Source organism: Ranitomeya variabilis, chromosome 6 (genome assembly GCF_051348905.1).
Source record: "Ranitomeya variabilis isolate aRanVar5 chromosome 6, aRanVar5.hap1, whole genome shotgun sequence".
NCBI lineage: Eukaryota > Metazoa > Chordata > Amphibia > Anura > Dendrobatidae > Ranitomeya > Ranitomeya variabilis.
In genome coordinates, this window is record NC_135237.1 from 326,860,564 (window position 1) to 326,878,056 (window position 17,493).

Genomic DNA, 17,493 nt, shown 5'->3' on the forward strand with positions numbered 1-17,493 from the left:
AAAAAGTATTTCATCACCTTCCAACCAGCAGGAACGTTGGCTCTCGCAGACCTGCTAGTTTTTCTTTAAGAAGCCCTACTTGATAAGTACAAATTAAACATTAAATTGCAAAAACAAACATATTAAACCCCCCCATACCTGAATATTTTCTGGATGTAGATACCTGGCACATTGTCAAAAATGCAATTTGACTCCTTTTATGCTCAGGCTCCTTCATGCTATTTTGCTTTATAGTGTAATTTTTCTTAAAAAAAAAAAAAATGCATAAAATTGATAATGTTGGCTCAACGTGACCCGCAGAGAAAATTAGATACATGATACCATATAAATTAAAAGTTACAAACAAAAAAACATACTGAAATTCTGCTAAAAAGTACCTGAAAATAATCCAGTTCTATACAGGGAGAGGATAAGGATCGCACATCAGATTCTCCTCCTCTCTCTGCAGTTTGTTAGCTTACCCCACTAATGGCAGAAGGCACTGAGGGGATAACATGAACTTATATCTTAGCTGCAAATTTGCTGTGACCTAGTTTATGACATAGATCTCAGTAGCAAAGACGTTATCTCATATGTACTTCATTACTATTTTGCCTCCATGCAAGAACGTAAAAGGTTAAAGGGGTTTTCCATTTTCAAAAAAGTTGTGTTTAAGGTGCAGCTTATTGCAAACAAAAAAATAATTTGGCTCAATCTCCTTCCCCAGGTCCAGTACTGACTCTTCACCGCAGCTCCCAGAGTCTATTGTTGTCTGCAGTACTGTTTTCACGCAGATCGCAACCAATCACTGAGCTCAGCCATGTAGCTAGCACTGGCTGCTGAAATCACTGATTGGCTACAGACACCAGGAGCAGCAACGAAGAGGCAGAAACTGAGAGGCAGTGCTGAACCCAGGGGAGGGTTGGTAAAGCGGTTTGTTTCTTTGTTCTTTGTCTCCTGTGCCTTCATTAACGTCTCTGGCACCTGCACTGTAAGTTTCTTTTTCGGGCATACGCAGTTTGCGCTGCCCTTCGACTCCCATCACATGATGGGAACTTACAGCGCAGGCGCCGGGGACGTTACTGAACGCACAGTAAGCGGCGCACGGAGGGGCTGAGGGGTGGCTGGGAGGCGTTTGTGTCCGGGGGGAAAAGACATGCCCCCCCGGACAGACTATAGGTATGGCGGGATAATTAAAAAACCTAATATTGCAGCATTAGATGGGACCCCAACTAAAAGAGCCACCTTGACAGAATGCAGCATTAGTGCTGCACAAGGTGGCTCTTTTAGTTAAAACCGCCGGGGGGGTGACAGGTTCCCTTTAACTTTTTCATGATATTGTACCATAATTTTGTGAGAAGCTCCTGTATTACCTCATAAAATGACCCCTGGTCAGAATTGTAAATATTGGCCTGATCAGGAAGGTGAAAATAGGCTCTGGAGTGAAAGGATTAATTAGACTGCAGACCATTACATTCAGTTGCACTCAGTTTCTATTCAAGCCTATTCTTTAGTGCCACTCTATCAAGGAAGACAAAGCACACTGTCAGAAAGTCACCAGTGGCACCTACTGTCAACATTGTGGAATGCTAAATTTTCACTCATATACATTTGTATTGCAGACTAAAATGCATATGTGTACAGGGCCCTAAAGAGAATGTCACCAGATTGTTGCTGCCCCATCAAAAATAGCTAAAAGTAGAGACAGGTATACTGTTTCCAGTAATGTGTCTCTTGCGTGCTGTAGTTTTGATTAAAAAAAAATTTCCTCTGCTGCAATGTTCATGACCCCCACTATTGATTAGCAGCTTTCTGTCTTTGCAAAATGTAGGCATTAAGCTGTTAAGTAGTGTCTTGGAGGTATTTGACAGAGCCCATCACTGAGAAGACTATCAGAAATGAATAAGGTAAAACTGATATCGATAATATTTCAGCAAGATTCCCAGTAGGTGACATACACTTATATTAAGGGTTTTGTTGGGTTTCTTTTAACGACCGTAAATGAGAAGCTCTAGTTTTGTTTGTTTTTTAAGTGATCACGTTACTGGCTTTACATCTATATGCCTTAAATTGTGTGCAGGCTTCTAAAATGTACAATTAAAGGAATAATCTTAATATGTGTGTTATACATAAATGTATGATCATTTTATTATGTACTATCATTCAAATGGGTTGGCCACTTTCCAATGAAAACTCAAAATGGCCTAAACTGGTATGTACACAATAACTCCCCTCATTTCATATTGCAGCGCTAGGACGGTAGATGGGCTCCTTCTATCCCATAACGCATCGTAAGGTACCTCATTATTTCTCAATAACACTTGCTCAGAGACGGGAGCAAAACAGGTTACACTATGTCTACGGAATGCGTGTCCCATTCACAGTGCTTAGAAGTCTGTGTTGTTCTCTTCCTATGTTATTTCTCCTGTAAATGTGTGAATAAATTGACAACTGGGCACTCTCATTTCTCTTGTCAGGAGGATGTGTCTCTGGACCGGGTCTGGCAGACTGGGTAGAGTGGACTAACAATAGACGAGGGGAATGGGAACTCAAACAATGCACATGGGTGCATGTCAGATGTCGACAGAAAATAGATATTTTAGTGTTCTTTTAATAAATAATGCACATGCCCTTTAAGCTTTTTTGCCAGACTTGATAGACATTTTTCCTTTGTTCTTGCAGGAGCTGAGGGAAACAGTTTGTTCCCCAAAGGAAACTTTGAATATTCTCCGACATATCCTCAAGGTAAATCTCAAGTGTCAATACTTTATTTTAAGCCATTCTGAATGTCATGGGGATGTGTGGAGTTACAGGACTGAGCGGTCAGAGGCATGCACCTCACCACTGGTGCACTTTGTGCAACACTGATTGAACCAACTTACAATGCCTACAAGTAGTATTCAACCCCCTGCAGATTTAGCAGGTTTAATAAGATGCAAATAAGTTAGAGCCTTCAAACAAGAGCAGGATTTATTAACAGATGCATAAATCTTACAAACCAAAAAGTTTTGTTGCTCAGTTAAATTTTTATACATTTTAAACATAAAAGTGTGGGTCAATTATTATTCAACCCCTAGGTTTAATATTTTGTGGAATAACCTTTGTTTGCAATTACAGCTAATAATCGTCTTTTATAAGACCTGATCAGGCCAGCACAGGTCTCTGGAGTTATCTTGGCCCACTCCTCCATGCAGATCTTCTCCAAGTTATCTAGGTTCTTTGGGTGTCTCATGTGGACTTTAATCTTGAGCTCCTTCCACAAGTTTTCAATTGGGTTCAGGTCAGGAGACTGACTAGGCCACTGCAACACCTTGATTTTTTGCCTCTTGAACCAGGCCTTGGTTTTCTTGGCTGTGTGCTTTGGGTCGTTGTCTTGTTGGAAGATGAAATGACGACCCATCTTAAGATCCTTGATGGAGGAGCGGAGGTTCTTGGCCAAAATCTCCAGGTAGGCCGTGCTATCCATCTTCCCATGGATGCGGACCAGGTGGCCAGGCCCCTTGGCTGAGAAACAGCCCCACAGCATGATGCTGCCACCACCATGCTTGACTGTAGGGATGGTATTCTTGGGGTCGTATGCAGTGCCATCCAGTCTCCAAACGTCACGTGTGTGGTTGGCACCAAAGATCTCGATCTTGGTCTCATCAGACCAGAGAACCTTGAACCAGTCAGTCTCAGAGTCCTCCAAGTGATCATGAGCAAACTGTAGACGAGCCTTGACATGACGCTTTGAAAGTAAAGGTACCTTACGGGCTCGTCTGGAACGGAGACCATTGCGGTGGAGTACGTTACTTATGGTATTGACTGAAACCAATGTCCCCACTGCCATGAGATCTTCCCGGAGCTCCTTCCTTGTTGTCCTTGGGTTAGCCTTGACTCTTCGGACAAGCCTGGCCTCGGCACGGGAGGAAACTTTCAAAGGCTGTCCAGGCCGTGGAAGGCTAACAGTAGTTCCATAAGCCTTCCACTTCCGGATGATGCTCCCAACAGTGGAGACAGGTAGGCCCAACTCCTTGGAAAGGGTTTTGTACCCCTTGCCAGCCTTGTGACCCTCCACGATCTTGTCTCTGATGGCCTTGGAATGCTCCTTTGTCTTTCCCATGTTGACCATGTATGAGTGCTGTTCACAAGTTTGGGGAGGGTCTTAAATAGTCAGAAAAGGCTGGAAAAAGAGATAATTAATCCAAACATGTGAAGCTCATTGTTCTTTGTGCCTGAACTACTTCTTAATACTTTAGGGGAGCCAAACAGAATTCTGGTGGGTTGAGGGGTTGAATAATAAATGACCCTCTGAAAAGACTTTTCACAATTTAAAAAAAAAATAAACAAAGAAATAACATTCTTTTTTGCTGCAGTGCATTTCACACTTCCAGGCTGATCTACAGTCCAAATGTCACAATGCCAAGTTAATTCCAAATGTGTAAACCTGCTAAATCTGCAGGGGGTTGAATACTACTTGTAGGCACTGTATATTTTATACTGTATATAACTCATTACCAAAGAAGCCAATATTATATCCAATATCCTTACTGTGCTTTCATTTATGTATTCCCCTTCTTCCAAGAGCCATAACTATTTTATTTTTCCAGCAAGATATCCGTTTAAGAGATATGATGTATATTTATGTCATATGTCCCTGATTTTGAAGCCGGATCACATGCTGAGCCCACATCTTTCCCCTCACAGGATGACTGATTTAGTAAGTCATCATGTTGCTCTAATGGCCGCGTGTGGAGCAGTGCTTGGCCCGCAGCTGAAAGCCAATTAAATCACGCTGTCAATCACTGCTCATCGACATCCCTGTCATGTGATCGTTGCGCTTCGATGGGTCATCATGCTGGGGTCTACTGATAACCCCTGTGTCTGTAGTCCTGACTTGTGGCCGGCATTCATAGGAGATCGTGATTTCTGCTATACGTAAGTGCTGAAGCCCTGCTCTATGTATAGCACAGGCGATCGGACGATCGCAGCTTCAAGTCTCCTACGGGGAGTATTAAATAAAGTAAAAAAAAATTTCTAAAAAAACCGCAAGTTTAAATCACCCCCCATATATTTGCTATCACTGCAAATAAAAATGTCTGATCTTTCAAAATATAAAATAAATTAATCCGATCAGTTAACAGCGTAACAAGAAAAAAATCTAAACTCCAGATTTAAATTTTTTGCTGCCACGACTTTGCAATGAAATAGCGTGGTCAAAATATCGCATCTAGCCCAAAATGGTATCAGTAAAAATTTAAACTCAAGACTACAGATGAGCGAATTTTATCAGATTAGGGCTTATTCAGAAAGCTAGCGCTTACCGAATAAGCTGCAGAGGGAACCTGGATCTCTCCGGCTGATCAGCTGTTTGGCTCCGCAGCTGCATGTGTCGCGGCTGTGTGACAGTCACAACACATTCATGGAGGACCTATTGGAACTGAACAGCTGATCAGCCAGAGCGATCCAGGTATCCGGGTTCCGCTGCAGCTTATTCGGTAAGCACTATAGCTTGCCAATAAGCCCTGACCTGATCAAATTCGCTCATCTCTACTCAAGACACCAAAAATGAGCCCCCATGCAGTCCAATACCCAAGTATCCAAAAAAGAAAACGTTACATGTCTTGGAACATTGCTTAAACAAATAATGACAATTTTCAGAATTATTTTTTGCCATTTAAAAAAAAAAAAAAAAAAAGACACAACTAGCATGGGGCAGCACGGTGGCGCAGTAGTTAGCACAGCAGCCTTGCAGCGCTGGAGTCCTGGGTTCATAATTATTACATAGAAAAGGCTAAAGACCACAACAGGGATCACCACAAAATACAAAAGGTTTTATTGAATACTCAACAGACAAATACCAATAAAAACAATTAAAACTATATAAACTACCCAGGCGGCTGTCCCTCAACAGGCCATAATATACATATATAACAGAAATATTTACCAAGATACCAATATGTATCATGCAGAATAACACTATTCCATAAGACAAATATTGCACATTCGTAAATAAAAATACAGAAAATCATTTAGAAAAACAGCAGTATAATGCTGCCTACATCCCCTTACTGGACAATGTAGTATAATACATTGATATAAACCAGTTTGAAACGCCCCCAAAAGAACCAGCAAAACAGATCCACTCTAATAGTGCAGACCCTACTCTCCATATGGGGGAACAAATGCTCCCAATATCATACGGGTGTGAAAATAAGTCGAGGGCAAAAGATAGAAAAATATAGAGCCTCGATCTTAGGAGGAGCTGGAAACACTATACAGATCCGGCGAGACAAAGACTGATGTGGCCAAAAGAGTTGAGCGGAGCCTGTGGAGATGCCCGACGCGTGTCGCCACCGCAAGCTGGCTTCGTCAGGGCCTTGTGGTTTTGGCTTACAAATACTGATGTAAAATACTGATCAAATACTGGACGTGTGAGCGTATCCTAAAGCGGAGAGTCTGCATTTTAAGCCCATATTGATTATATAACTATATCTTGCATATATTTTGGTAAACAGCTATATCTACAATTAAGAGTCAGCTAGACTCTAAACTCGGCAGATATATTTTTTATACCCTTGCTACTATTTCCATGAAGTCATAATAACGTATTTTGCTTTTAATTCGCTTTGCTAGTTTGAAAAAAATCTTTTCACAACTTTAACCCCTTTCTGCCAGCTGACGGAATAGTACGTCAGCTGGCAGATCCCCTGCTTTAAGGTGGGCTCTGGCGGTGAGCCCACGTTAAAGCCGCGACATGTCAGCTGTTTTGTACAGCTGACATGTGCGTGCAATGAGCGCGAGCGGAATCGCGATCCGCCCGCGCCCATTAACTAGTTAAATGCCGCCGTCTGACAGCGGCATTTAACTAGCGCTCCCGGCCGCGCGGCCGGCTGTGCTCGCACCGCTGACCCCCGTCACATGATCGGGGGTCAGCGGTGCATTGCCATAACAACCGGTGGTCTCCTTGAGACCTCTATGGTTGTTGATGGCCAATTGCTTTGAGCGCCACCCTGTGGTCGGCGTTCAAAAGTACACCTGGATTTCTGCTACATAGAGGTGATCTGTACTTCACCTCTATGTAGCAGAGCCGATCGAGTTGTGCATGCTTCTAGCCTCCTATGGAGGCTATTGAAGCATGCCAAAATTAAAAAAAAAAAAGTGTTTAAAAATATTTAAAAAAATAAAAAATATATAAAAGTTTAAATCACCCCTCTTTCGCCCCAATCAAAATAAAACAATTAAATAAAAATCAAACATACACATATTTGGTATCGCCACGTTCAGAATCACCCGATCTATCAATAAAAACAAAGGATTAACCTGACCGCTAAATGGCGTAGCGAGAAAAAAATCAAAACGCCAAAATTACGTTTTTTTGGTCGCCGCGACATTGCATTAAAATGCAATAACGGGCGATCAAAAGAACGTATCTGCACCAAAATGATATCATTAAAAACGCCAGCTTGGCACGCAAAAAATAAGCCCTCACCTGACCCCAGATCACGAAAATTGGAGACGCTACGGGTATCGGAAAATCGCACAATTTTTTTTTTTTTTGCAAACTTTGGCATTTTTTTCCACCACTTAGATAAAAAATAACCTAGACATGTTAGGAGTCTGTGAACTCGTAATGACCTGGAGAATCATAATGGCAGGTTAGTTTTAGCATTTGGTGAACCTAGCAAAAAAGTCAAACAAAAAACAAGTGGGGTTTACACTTTTTTTGCAATTTCATCACACTTGGAATTTTTTTCCTGTTTTCTGTTACACTGCATGGTAGAACCAATGGTATCGTTCAAAAGTACATCTCGTCCCGCAAAAAATAAGCCCTCACATGGCCATATTGACGGAAAAATAAAAAAGTTATGGTTCTGGGAAGGAGGGGAGCGAAAAACGAAAAAACGGAAAAAGCTCCGGGGGTGAAGGGGGTTAAACCGCTAAATTGCCAAAACTGACCAAATATTTCTAGACCTAAGTGTATTCTGGATAGTCTGCTTGTATTCAAGGTTTTGCTGTTTTCTTAGCGCATGTATCATCACAGCTTTTATCCTGTACTTACCGTATATACTCGAGTATAAGCCGAGATTTTCAGCCCAAATTTTTGGGCTGAAAGTGCCCCTCTCGGCTTATACTCGAGTCATGATCGGTGGTGGGGTTGGCGGGTGAGGACTGTCATATACTCACCTAGTTCCGGCGTTCCTGTCGCTCCCCCTGCCCGTCCCACGGTCTCCGGGTGCCGCAGCTCTTCCCCTGAGCGGTCACATGGGACCGCTCATTAGAGAAATGAATAGGCTGCTCCACCTCCCATAGGGGCGGAGCCGCCTATTCATTTCTCTAATGAAGCGGTAACGGTGACCGCTGATAGAGGAAGAGGCTGCGGCACCGAAGACCAGCTGTCCGGGGGAAGGAGCGGGACGCCGGGAGCAGGTAAGTATGTCATATTTACCTTCCCTCGTTCCACACGCCGGGCGCCGCGCCATCTTCCCGGCGTCTCTCCTCACTGACTGTGCAGGTCAGAGGGCGCGATGACGCATATAGTGTGTGCGCCGCCCTCTGCCTGATCAGTCAGTGCGGAGAGACGCCGGGACCGGACGCTGAGGAGCTGCAAGCAAGAGAGGTGAGTATGTGGTTTTTTTTTTTTTTATTGCAGCAGCAGCAATGGCACAGATTTATGTGGAGTATCTATGGGGCAACGGTGCAGAGCACTATATGGCACAGCTATGGGGCAACGGTGCAGAGCACTATATATATGGCACAGCTATGGGGCAACGGTGCAGAGCACTATATATATATGGCACAGCTATGGGGCAACGGTGCAGAGCATTATATATATGGCACAGCTATGGGGCAACGGTGCAGAGCACTATATATATGGCACAGCTATGGGGCAACGGTGCAGAGCACTATATATATGGCACAGCTATGGGGCAACGGTGCAGAGCACTATATATATGGCACAGCTATGGGGCAACGGTGCAGAGCACTATATGGCACAGCTATGCGGCAACGGTGCAGAGCATTATATATATGGCACAGCTATGGGGCAACGGTGCAGAGCACTATATATATATGGCACAGCTATGGGGCAACGGTGCAGAGCATTATATATATATATGGCACAGCTATGGGGCAACGGTGCAGAGCACTATATATATGGCACAGCTATGGGGCAATGGTGCAGAGCATTATATATATGGCACAGCTATGGGGCAACGGTGTAGAGCATTATATATATGGCACAGCTATGGGGCAACGGTGCAGAGCACTATATGGCACAGCTATGGGGCAACGGTGCAGAGCTTATTTATATATATGGCACAGCTATGGGGCAACGGTGCAGAGCACTATATGGCACAGCTATGGGGCAACGGTGCAGAGCATTATATATATATGGCACAGCTATGGGGCAACGGTGCAAAGCACTATATGGCACAGCTATGGGGCAACGGTGCAGAGCACTATATATATGGCACAGCTATGGGGCAACGGTGCAGAGCATTATATATATGGCACAGCTATGGGGCAACGGTGCAGAGCATTATATATATGGCACAGCTATGGGGCAACGGTGCAGAGCACTATATATATATATATATATATGGCACAGCTATGGGGCAACGGTGCAGAGCATTATATATATGGCACAGCTATGGGGCAACGGTGCAGAGCATTATATATGGTACAGCTATCTATGGGGCAACGGTGCAGAGCATTGTATATATGGCACAGCTTTATGTGGAGCATCTATGGGGCCATAATGAACGGTGCCGAGCACTATATGGCACAGCTATGGGGCCATAATGAACGGTATGGAGTATCTATTTTTAATTTTGAAATTCACCGGTACCTGCTGCATTTTCCACCCTAGGCTTATACTCGAGTCAATAAGTTTTCCCAGTTTTTTGTGGCAAAATTAGGGGGGTCGGCTTATACTCGGGTTGGCTTATACTCGAGTATATACGGTATTTCCTTTTTATGTGCTTTCCTTCTTAGTTATAGCCTGTTCTCTCAGCCCTCCGCTTTGCTTTTGCCTTTCTCCTGAAACACTTTGGAAAAATGGCCTTAAAACTGGTTCATTGACCAAGTCAATATGGCGTTGAGTTGTTAGTGTACCTAGAATGAAGACTAGAAGAGTCTGGCTAAATTATGCCAGCCCCCACCATAATCCCAGTAGTAGGACTGGTGTGATGTTCCCTCAAGAAGGCCTTTTCATAGCATTTTCCACATAATCTCCAAAGAACATTTTCACCTCTTCCAAGACAAAAGTATGAATCAATGCTGAAAAGCTTAGACCTCACACCTTTTGATGGTTTGTGTAGACACTACTCCTTGATTTATATTGTCCAATTTCACATGCAGAACAGAATGTGTTGTGAATTCTGCTCTTGGGTTCCCTCCGGTGGTTGTTGGTGGTAGCGCAGTTGTCTCTGGATTGTAATCCAGGGCAGGTGTTTCTGCTTATTGCAGCTTTACTAGGTATTTAGGTGTGCAGGATCCATTACTCCTTGCCAGTTGTCCATTGTTCTTGGAGGGTTTACATCTCTGTCTGGTTCCTTCTGCTCTGCTGCCAATTCAGCCAAGATAAGAGTCTGGTTTATTTTCCTGCAGCACACATGCAGTGTGCTTTACAATTCAGAACAATTCATTGTTTTTTCTTGTCCAGCTTAGACTTGTTTGGATTTTTCAGTCATGCTGGATTCTCTGGAGATGCAGATATACATTCTATGTCTTTAGTTAGATGTGGAATTTTTGTATTTTCTGCTGTGGATATTTTTAGGGTTTTAATACTGACCGCTTAGTACTCTGTCCTATCCTTTACTATTTAGCTAGAAGTGCCTCTTTTGCTAAATCCTGTTTTCAGCCTGTGTGTGTCTTTACTCTAATATTCACAGTCAATATTTGTGGGGGGCTGCCTATCCTTTGGGGTTTCTGCTCTGAGGCAAGATAGAATTCCCATTTCCATCTATAGGGTTATTTAGTCCTCCGGCTGTGTCGAGGTGTCTAGGACGTGTTAGGTACACCCCACGGCTACTTCTAGTTGCGGTGTCAGTTTAGGGTTTGCGGTCAGTACAGGTTCCACCTTCTCCAGAGAAAGTCTCATGCGGCTCCATGGTCACCGGATCATAACAAGAATGGCTCAATTGTGGATGGTACGGCCATTTCTCCAAAGTGCCCCAGGAGTCGTTTTTCAACATGGCAATGCCAGGCTGTATGTTGCTTGTGCAACTGTGATCAGGCTGCGTGGCCCAAATGTCCTACTATTTCATTGTTGAGGAATGTAGTAATGATCCCAACGGAACTAAGAGGAGATGTGTACTAGGGTTAACTGTCTAGAGCTGTGAAAAGCTGAGTTTTAATGACTGTGTATATATATTCAGTATATAGACACACATTTACACGCCTTGGCTTGTTATCAATGTAGTTGCTAATGGTTGTCTGAGTAAGGCTACTTTCACACAAGCGTCGTACGATGCACGTCCCAACGCGTCGTTTTTGAGAAAAAACGCATCCTGCAAAATTGCTTGCAGGATGCGTTTTTTCTCCAAAGACTAACATTGTGACGCATTGCCACACGTCGCAACCGTCGTGCGACGGTTGCGTCGGACCGTCGGCACAAAAAAACGTTGCATGTAACGTTTTTTGGTGCGTCGTGTCCAGCATTTCCGACCGCACATGCGCGGCCGGAACTTCACTCCCTCCTCCCCGGAGCTCACAATGGGGCAGCGGTTGCGTTGAAAAACTACATCCGCTGCCCCCGTTGTGCGGCGCTTTCACAGTATGCGTCGGTACGTCGCATTGCGACATGCGTCGTACGACGCTAGTGTGAAAGTAGCCTAATGTTCTGCCACGCTTAATGCACTGTGTTGTGCAAATCATCAAGATCCGCTGCTGGCAGCTCCCTTTGCAATTGCAGACCAATTACATCCCTGATGTCCTCGATGGGAGACCAGTCCAGAGATGACACAGGTCATAGTAGCACGTTTAGGCCACAAAGGATGCTCACAAAAGTATGAGCAACTCGTGTCCTGATTTTTCGTCTTATTTCTGCAATTTTAATGTTGAGTAGAGTACTGTATATAAAATGTATTGCTCCTTTACTTTATAATTCTAAATAATTATGTTTCTTTATTTTGTTTTTGTTTTGTTTTTTTAGAGAAATCTGTCAATCTGACTATATCAAACAGTACAGCCTTTCAGATTGGAAACAATAATTACCTAAATGTTGGACGCGGGTCCGATACGAAAAGTGGTCAAGTCACACAAGGATTAAATTACATAAAATATCGATATGCTGATGTGCTTGGTAAGGTATTATTTTTTTTAAATTGATCACAAAAAAGCAGCATATAGAATACTCCTATTGTCTACATAGATATACAGTTGGTCTAAAAACTATATTTAGGGGAAGGGGCAGACAGCTGTAGATTCGCTCATCTCAGAGAATCGGGTCACTTATGCAAATAACATTCTGCTCAGAGTTTGATTCGAGTGTCCGCCATAGTGCTATCCGATTCTCTTTGATGAGGAGAAGATGGAGAAAAAATTGTCTCCATTCTGTGAGTGCGTGGAAATCTGACTGCACTCATATGTCACACTCATTGACTTGAATTGTAGTCTGAAATTCTTTTTCTTGGACAGACACTGAGAAAAAAGTCAAACATGTGCACAGCCCGACTTTAGTAGGGCACCAGTCACAAATGGCTGCCGTTTGACAAGAAGAGGAAAATCATGATGTACAGTTCCAGGAGGCTTTGAAAATGACAGACAAAACTTGTGTTGTCAGAAACATAAGTTAAATGTCTATTGTACAACATCACTGCAACACTAAAAGCAAAGGCTACACTTTTGTAATTGGTCTTTCTCCACTTTAGATGTAACCTCTGCAGCAATACGTTATAAACATTTCTGTACCTGGATGATTAAGTGAAGGTGGAGAGCAGATGGGGTACAAGAAAAAGCAATACCAAAAATGTTCCAGTTACAAATTGTTCAATTTTACTAGACTAACTGAAATGTTTTGAAGTGTACAAAAACAAAAATTAAGAATTTTTATTTTGGGTTTTTTTCCGGGTCTGGAGTTGGTGGAACATATTATAACTGGTACGAAAGGATACTGTATCACCGTACAGAATAAATATTTTTCTGTGAATTATTAGTTTAGACTATTTCGCACACAGTGATACCAGATATGTTAATTTTTTTACTTTTTAGAATTTGTTATCTTCATTGTGGGCAAAGGTGGGGTGTTGATTAAATCTAAACTAATTTTTTTCTTTAAACATTTTATTTGACATGCAAAATGTGACACATTAGGCCAGTCTCACACGTCCAGATAATTCCGGTACCGGAAAAATCGATACCGGAGTTATCCGTGTCCGTGAGCTCACGTAGGCCATCCGTGTGGCACACGTGCGGCAGCCGTGTGCCGCCTGGGTACCACACGGACCGTGCAGGAGAGACAGCGCTACAGTAAGCGCTGTCCCCCCAGCATGGTGCTGATGCCGCCATTCATCCGTTCTCTCCAGCGCTCGCTGGGGAGACGGGATGAAAAATCTTTTTTTTTGTTTTTTTGTGTTTAAAATAAACTGTAGGGCATCCTCCCCCCTCCCACCCCCTGTGCGCCCGGCCGCCGGCATTAAAATACTCACCCGCCTCCCTCGACGCTTGCCCTCCGCCCTGCAGCTTTTCCTGTATGAGCGGTCACGTGGTGCCGCTCATTACAGTTGATGAATATGCGGCTCCACCTCCCATAGGGTGAATATCTATTATTTTTATTTTGCAAAGGAGACTAGGACTTTTTCATTTTAAAAGTGGTTATCTAGGTAGTGGGCAACCCCTATAATCACAGATACTGTAGTATTTCACTCTATTGCATAACTACTGTTCTCCTTTGAAGCCCACAGGAGTCTGAAGCGGTTATGTGGAATACACAGGAATCTTTAACCACTTTCTGACCTTGGACAGGATAGTACGTCCGAGGTCAGATCCCCTGCTTTGATGCAGGGCTCCGCGCATCAAAGCCGGGACATGTCAGCTGTTTTAAACAGCTGACATGTGCCCGCAATAGCGGCGGGTGAAATCGCGATTCACCCGCCGCTATTAACTAGTTAAATGCCGCTGTCAAACGCAGACAGCGGCATTTAACCGGCGCTTCTGGCCGGGCGGCCGGAAATGAGCGCATCGCCGACCCCCGTCACATGATCGGAGGTCGGCGATGCTTCTGAATAGTAACCATAGAGGTCATTGGTTACTGATCCCCGGCAGTTGTGAGCGCCACCCTGTGGTCGGCGCTCACAGCACACCTGCATTTCTGCTACATAGCAGTGAACATCAGATCGCTGCTATGTAGCAGAGCCGATCGTGTTGTGTCAGCTTCTAGCCTCCCATGGAGGCTATTGAAGCATGGCAAAAATAAAAAAAAAGTGAAAAAACTAAAAAAATATATAAAAGTTTAACTCACCCCCCTTTCGCCCCATTCAAAATAAATCAATAAAAAAATACTCAAACCTACACATATTTGGTATCGCCGCGTTCAGAATCGCCCGATCTATCAATAAAAAAAAGCATTAACCTGATTGCTAAACGGCATAACGAGAAAAAAATTTGAAACGCCAGAATTACGGGTTTTTTTGTCGCCGCGACATTGCATTAAAATGCAATAACGGGCGATCAAAAGAAGGTATCTGCACCGAAAGGGTATCATTAAAAACGCCAGCTCAGCACACAAAAAATAAGCCCTCAACCGACCCCAGATCATGAAAAATGGAGACGCTACGAGTATCGGAAAATGGCGCAATATTTTTTTTTTTAAGCAAAGTTTGGAATTTTTTTTCACCATTTAGATTAAAAATAACCTAGTCATGTTAGGTGTCTATGAACTCGTACTGACCTGGAGAATCATAATGGCAGGTCAGTTTTAGCATTTAGTGAACCTAGCAAAAAAGCCAAACAAAAAACAAGTGTGGGACTGCACTTTTTTTGCTATTTCACCGCACTTGGAATTTTTTTCCCGTTTTCTAGTACACAACATGGTAAAACCAATGATATCATTCAAAAGTACAACTCGTCCCGCAAAAAATAAGCCCTCACATGGCCAAATTGACGGAAAAATAAAAAAGTTATGGCTCTGGGAAGGAGGGGAGCGAAAAACGAACACGGAAAAATGGAAAATCCCAAGGTCATGAAGGAGTTGCTCCAAGAATAGAAAAAGAATAAATGACTGAAAGAAATGTCAAATGTAAATTCCTAAATACATTTAATTAGCATATCACACTTGTTTTATCTAGATGCTGATGTCTATAAAGCGCTGTGGCTGCACAGAAGTTATAGGTGCACTTTAAAACCTGAAATTGTATAATCTTGGATTAAGGATATTTTATATGGAATGGGCGAATAAGAATTAAGTAAAAAAAATGGCCATCAGAATAAGCTAGTGATTTAGGGGGGTTTACCCCGAATACTCTTAGGGTGTCAATGCCTCCAAGCAGATAATGCAAAGCATAATAATTAGAATGGTTATCTTATGAGAACAGACAGTTAAACATTGGAAAATGGCTGCACAGGTTCTCTTAACACCTGGCGATTAGTTGGGAATGCTCAGTTCCTTCTGCCTGTATGTTAATTGGTTAGTTTAATAAATCTAATAGTTTAACGAGTATAAAGCCCATGACATAAATGTATTTAGCTGAGTTAATGGCAAATCCGTTTTGTCTAAAGCACATGACACTTATCATTAATTTAGTAATTTTTCTCTGTATTTCTGCATTTCAGAGAGCAGTTCTTTATTAAATGACAGCCAGATGCAACTATTGAGGGACAATTTAGCCCGGAAGTGGAAAGAGTTTGCGCGCAAAGTTGGATTACGTCAGCCTGAAATTGAAGAAATCGATCATGACTGCGAACGTGATGGGTTGAAGGAAAAAGTTTATCAGATGTTGTATAAATGGCAAATGAAAGAAGGGTCGAAAAATATTACGGTTGGAAAGGTGGCCTCTGCACTCTGTGAACTTAGAGATACGGATCTACTCAATCAATTAATCATGTTAAACCAAAATAAAACAACAAATGGTTAAACATCACCTGGATCCTCAAGAGCGGTGGAAAGCTTTCCACCCTATAATCGGAGAAGTGCCAAAGTGCTGACTGTACAGAAGAGGCTAAAGTCCGATGTCATCCTGTGATGACTTTTGTGTGTAGCTATTGCAGGAAGTTTACATTCATTCATCTGATTAGACTGTTTCTAGTGTCTAACCTAGAAGACAATTTTGCAGCTGATGAAGATGATTTCCATTAAAAAAATATAAAAAAAATCTAAAACTGGACCTGGGTTAATACACGGACCCTTATATATGGACCCTTGCTCTTTCCACTTCTTGACATGATTTTAAACTGGTTTTAATCTACAGACCCAGGAAAGTCAGCATTGATAATAAGAGTATTATAATCTTCATTCAACCTCATCTTAAAAAAAAAAAAGCAAAACACATCAATGCTATTGGCAAGTAAAGATGTTAATTGTCTGTGGACATGTTTTGTATATGCTACTTTTTATGAAAGTAATGACGTAAAGAGTGACCCCTGTGTCCACAAAATAAATCAATACACAGGTTTTATAGATTTAATAAAAATGAATTTGTACGAAAAGTAAAGGTAACAAGGAAAATAGATTAGTATATTTTATGCTTTCAGCTTCTATAGTGCAATAATCGTTTGGCATTTCCTGCTTGTGTAGTTTTTAAATTATATATTCTGTCCTTGCCATTATCTATATGCTCCTATCGTTTTCACTGCATGTTGGTAACACTGCTCAATGTATTAGTCAAGTTTATGCATTATACTTCGGGACTACATGTTACTGATTGAATGGGAAGTAAAAAAGAAGTATGAAATGTTATCTTTATCAGTTTTAAAGGGAAATATATTACAGGAGAGCATCGGGCATGTCAGATTGTTAGAAATTCACTCTTGTGATATCTCTTAAAACATATTTAGTTATGCATCCATTTTTAATTTTTACATTTGTTGTATTTTGTTAGTTGTGTTTGTGAATTTTGCCCACTTAGACGACCGTATAACACAATTGCGACACGCGTATCGCAATGCATGGACTGGCCAGCTGGTCTCCTGACCTGAGTGTGACAGCTGCATAGAAATATATGCTGTCCTGCTCAGGTCAGCAGAGCCGCCGGCCAGCCCGTGCATTGCGGTGTGATCGCCGTCCGTGTTATAAGGCCATCTGACTGGGCCCTTAATTTCAGGTGCTATGAAATATGGAAACGTCTAAAGCAAGAAGAGCAGTCCTTAACCCCTTTACACCCAAGGGTGGTTTGCACGTTAATGACCAGGCCAATTTTTACAATTCTGACCACTGTCCCTTTATGAGTTTATAACTCTGGAACGCTTCAACGGATCTTGGCGATTCTGACACTGTTTTCTCTTGACATATTGTACTTCATGATAGTGGTAAAATTTATTCGATATAGCTTGCGTTTATTTGTGAAAAAAACGGAAATTTGGCGAAAATTTTGAAAA

At 42.4% G+C, this 17,493-nt stretch overlaps 1 protein-coding gene across 3 annotated transcripts in view; it reads left to right on the forward strand.

Annotated features, from left to right (window-relative positions):
- Positions 1-16,850, forward strand: part of RIPK1 (receptor interacting serine/threonine kinase 1) — an 86,411-nt gene extending 69,561 nt beyond the window's left edge. For 2 of the 3 annotated variants that reach the window (XM_077269788.1, XM_077269791.1), the window contains 3 exons: positions 2,662-2,724; positions 12,116-12,265; positions 15,733-16,426. In XM_077269788.1, coding sequence (XP_077125903.1) covers positions 2,662-2,724; positions 12,116-12,265; positions 15,733-16,034 — 515 coding nt within the window. In that variant the 3' untranslated portion in view covers positions 16,035-16,426. Of the gene's footprint in view, positions 1-2,661; positions 2,725-12,115; positions 12,266-15,732 lie in introns of all 3 variants that reach the window. The other variant, XM_077269787.1, reaches the window with a different exon arrangement.
- The last annotated feature ends 643 nt before the right edge of the window (positions 16,851-17,493 follow it).